At 43.6% G+C, this 2,936-nt stretch overlaps 1 protein-coding gene across 1 annotated transcript in view; it reads left to right on the forward strand.

The window, feature by feature from the left end:
• The window catches only part of angpt2b (angiopoietin 2b), a 510,244-nt gene that overhangs the window by 9,573 nt on the left and 497,735 nt on the right, over window positions 1-2,936 (forward strand). Inside the window, exons 4-5 of the mRNA XM_010793481.1 lie at window positions 1,239-1,471; window positions 1,834-1,958. Coding sequence (XP_010791783.1) covers window positions 1,239-1,471; window positions 1,834-1,958 — 358 coding nt within the window. The remainder of the gene's footprint in view (window positions 1-1,238; window positions 1,472-1,833; window positions 1,959-2,936) is intronic.

Consider the following 2,936-nt stretch of genomic DNA (forward strand, 5'->3'; position numbering starts at 1 on the left):
TTTTTTCTCTATGAACCCTCCAGGGCTCCGTATACTTCGGGTCAACTCTGACCGATTTACTACTTTCATCAATCATCATTTTTTTGTTTTACATTCAATTGCATTAAGGCTTTATGGTATCCTTCACAGTAGACATTTGAACGTANTCACTTGGCCAAGGACTCATCACGTCTTTGGGAATCACAGGCAGCAAAGCTGTAATCTGTAACCACCAAATCCGTCAAGAGCCTCGAACCTCGTGCAACAATACATTTTATTACACAGGGCGTTGCCCGTACATTTATGATTGGTCAAGACTAGCTGAAGAGATACCATGGTTTAGACTTGGTTCTCTTTGGTTGGTGACTCAGATAGAGTCTCTTGGCAACACGATCCTCCAATCAGCATTCGGCCGGCCTGTGGAAGTCCCTCCCTACTCTGGCACCATCATACTAATTTGTTTTCTCAAACGTTTCTTCAGATATAGTGGGAAACCATAATGTTGCTTCCTAGCTTTGCGGGGGAGCGTGGCTCCCATACAAAGTGAAGGCCGGTGCAATGAGCTGTTCTGACTACCTCTTTGTGTTCTCTCAGTCTCTGCACTCGACCTTGCTGCTTTCAATATTGCAAGCTAACACTTTCTCATGTAACTTTTCCCTTTGTTCCTGTCCACCCCATCAAAACTTGGTGGGGGGGGGGTGAGATTGGGTCCATTTATTCCTCATTCACAGCTACATACAATGAGCACAATAAGCAAATAATGTAATAATAAGAATCTTGTAATGTTACATAAAAATAGACTCCACAGAAGTACCACTGTAGTAAATCAGGATTTGAAAAAAATTAAATAGTAAAAGAATCATGAAGCAAAACGTCTGTACAGGCATTAAAGCGTTACCACCAAGTGCTCGTAAAATGAGTGGCATGTCCAGGTGAATGTTCATAAAGGGTTTGTGAATAATAGTCTAATTCTTACCAGTTAATATTAAAAAGTATTTTTTCCTTGAAATGGCGATCCAAAGGGTTCTGCAGTGTCACTAGACTATTCAGTTTTGTACTAAATTCAGCCACTTTGAAAAAAAGTGGCAAAGTGTAAACAGACTAACGGGTCTTGGTTAATGCAGAAACACATAAACTTTAGGCCTCAGTAAAAGTGGAACAATCCGAAATTTGATTGAAAAGTGTATTTTTTGCTCCTTTTTCATATCGCTTGGTTTTAAAATCGATGTTAAGGTGTTTTTACGTTTTGTCTCTGGTAGTTTTCTGGAGCAGAGGCTCTTGGCGCTGGAGGCTCGGTACGGGAGGGAGCTGCAGGGCCTGCAGAGCGAAAAGCAGCAGCTTCAGGAGCTTCTGGAGAGGCAGAGTGGACTGGTCAGTCAGCTGCAGGGTGAACTGAGCAGCTCCACGCTCAACAGCAGCTCACTTCAGAGGCAGCAGGCCGTGCTCACAGACACCGTGCAGCAGCTGCTGGCCATGGTCAACCACTGCAATGGTGAGACTCTGGGGCTCTCTTTGTAAGAGCAGGATGTACTGCCAACATCTGTAATAACAAACAAGAGAGGTGCAAAAAATACTGACTAATAGTATCAATAAACACTGGTGTAATTTAGGCAAACAAGAGATCTACACTATTTCAATTGATAAGCATGGGATTTGGCTATAAAAGTAATATTTGACATGAAAAAATAACACCTAGAACAGCTTGAAAATCAAATCCCAGACACATGCATGAACCACGGACATTAGACTAAAGCCAGAGCTTAATATTACAAGAGAACTCACATATGGGGTTGGGATTTGGGTTCAAAGCCCATAAGGTTGCCATCTGTAAATAAATGCCTTCATGTTTTCCAGAAATCTCCAATACTCCCAAGGAGGAGCTGCTTAGTTTCAGGGACTGCGCTGAGATCCTGCGGTCTGGAGTAACAGAGAGTGGAATATACAGCATACGCCTCGCTAACTCCACACAGACTGTCAAGGTACTGAAGCTCTAAAGGTCATTTACCTTTCCTTGCAAATATCATCTAACTGACTGTGACAAGAACGTTTTTTTTTTGACATTTTACCCATTTGTTGTTCAGTATTTAGCACTGTGAGTGTTGAAAATCCCTCGCAGACTGCATAATGACATTCAAAGGGCTTATCATTACTTTTCCGCCCACAGTAAACACTGGACGGACAAACTAGCCTGATGTAATGGTAATTTGCAGGGTCTTTTGGGAGAGGGGTTGATGGAAATACCATGCTGGGTAACAGAGAGCTAAAATAATAAGCAACAGAAGCACTGTGCCCTGCAGGCTTCATGGTGTGTGCTGCTGAATGCAAAGTCAGAAAAGCGTAGAGGTACCTCGGGTGACCTGAAATAGCTAGCCATTGCTAACTCAACCAAAGCATGGAGCAGCAGGCTATCCTCTGTTTAAATCACAGCTAGCTATGGCTACGATCTTCACTCTCAGAGTTTCCCCAGAAAAAGAGAGTCAGCAGTGAAACAGCGTTCTGTTATTCATTAATTTCACTCTAGTTTGCTAGTTGGCACCATCTCTTACAGCCTCTGTTTTCCCCTTTTCATTTCCTGTGGGTAAGGCAGCCAGGTGTTAGGCGCTGGTGCCATGTGTTTCCTGCCAACTGGGGCCAACGTACTTTTCCTCTGATGCGAGTTAGTTCTTCCCAAATCATTGCTGCTTTCAATCTATGCCATCTTATTCTTATGTGGATGGCAATCTGGGCAACACGTTCTCACTTCCAACCCGTCACATGTTGAAGGTCGGTCAGGGCCCCTCCCCGTCACAGTATTACGCACAGGGTACCCTTTGAGAGTCACTTTTCAACAGGCAGAGCGTCCCATTGACTTGCATAGAGCTCCCTGAACGTTGGTAATAGACGAGTTGGGATCGTGGCGAAATGCTCTCCACAGATCCATTCTCACAGCGTTTACTGTATCGACCTTTTTCTAACTC

This window comes from Notothenia coriiceps, unplaced genomic scaffold (genome assembly GCF_000735185.1).
Source record: "Notothenia coriiceps isolate Sejong01 unplaced genomic scaffold, NC01 NC01_scaffold00037244, whole genome shotgun sequence".
In the NCBI taxonomy this organism is placed as follows: Eukaryota; Metazoa; Chordata; class Actinopteri; order Perciformes; family Nototheniidae; genus Notothenia; species Notothenia coriiceps.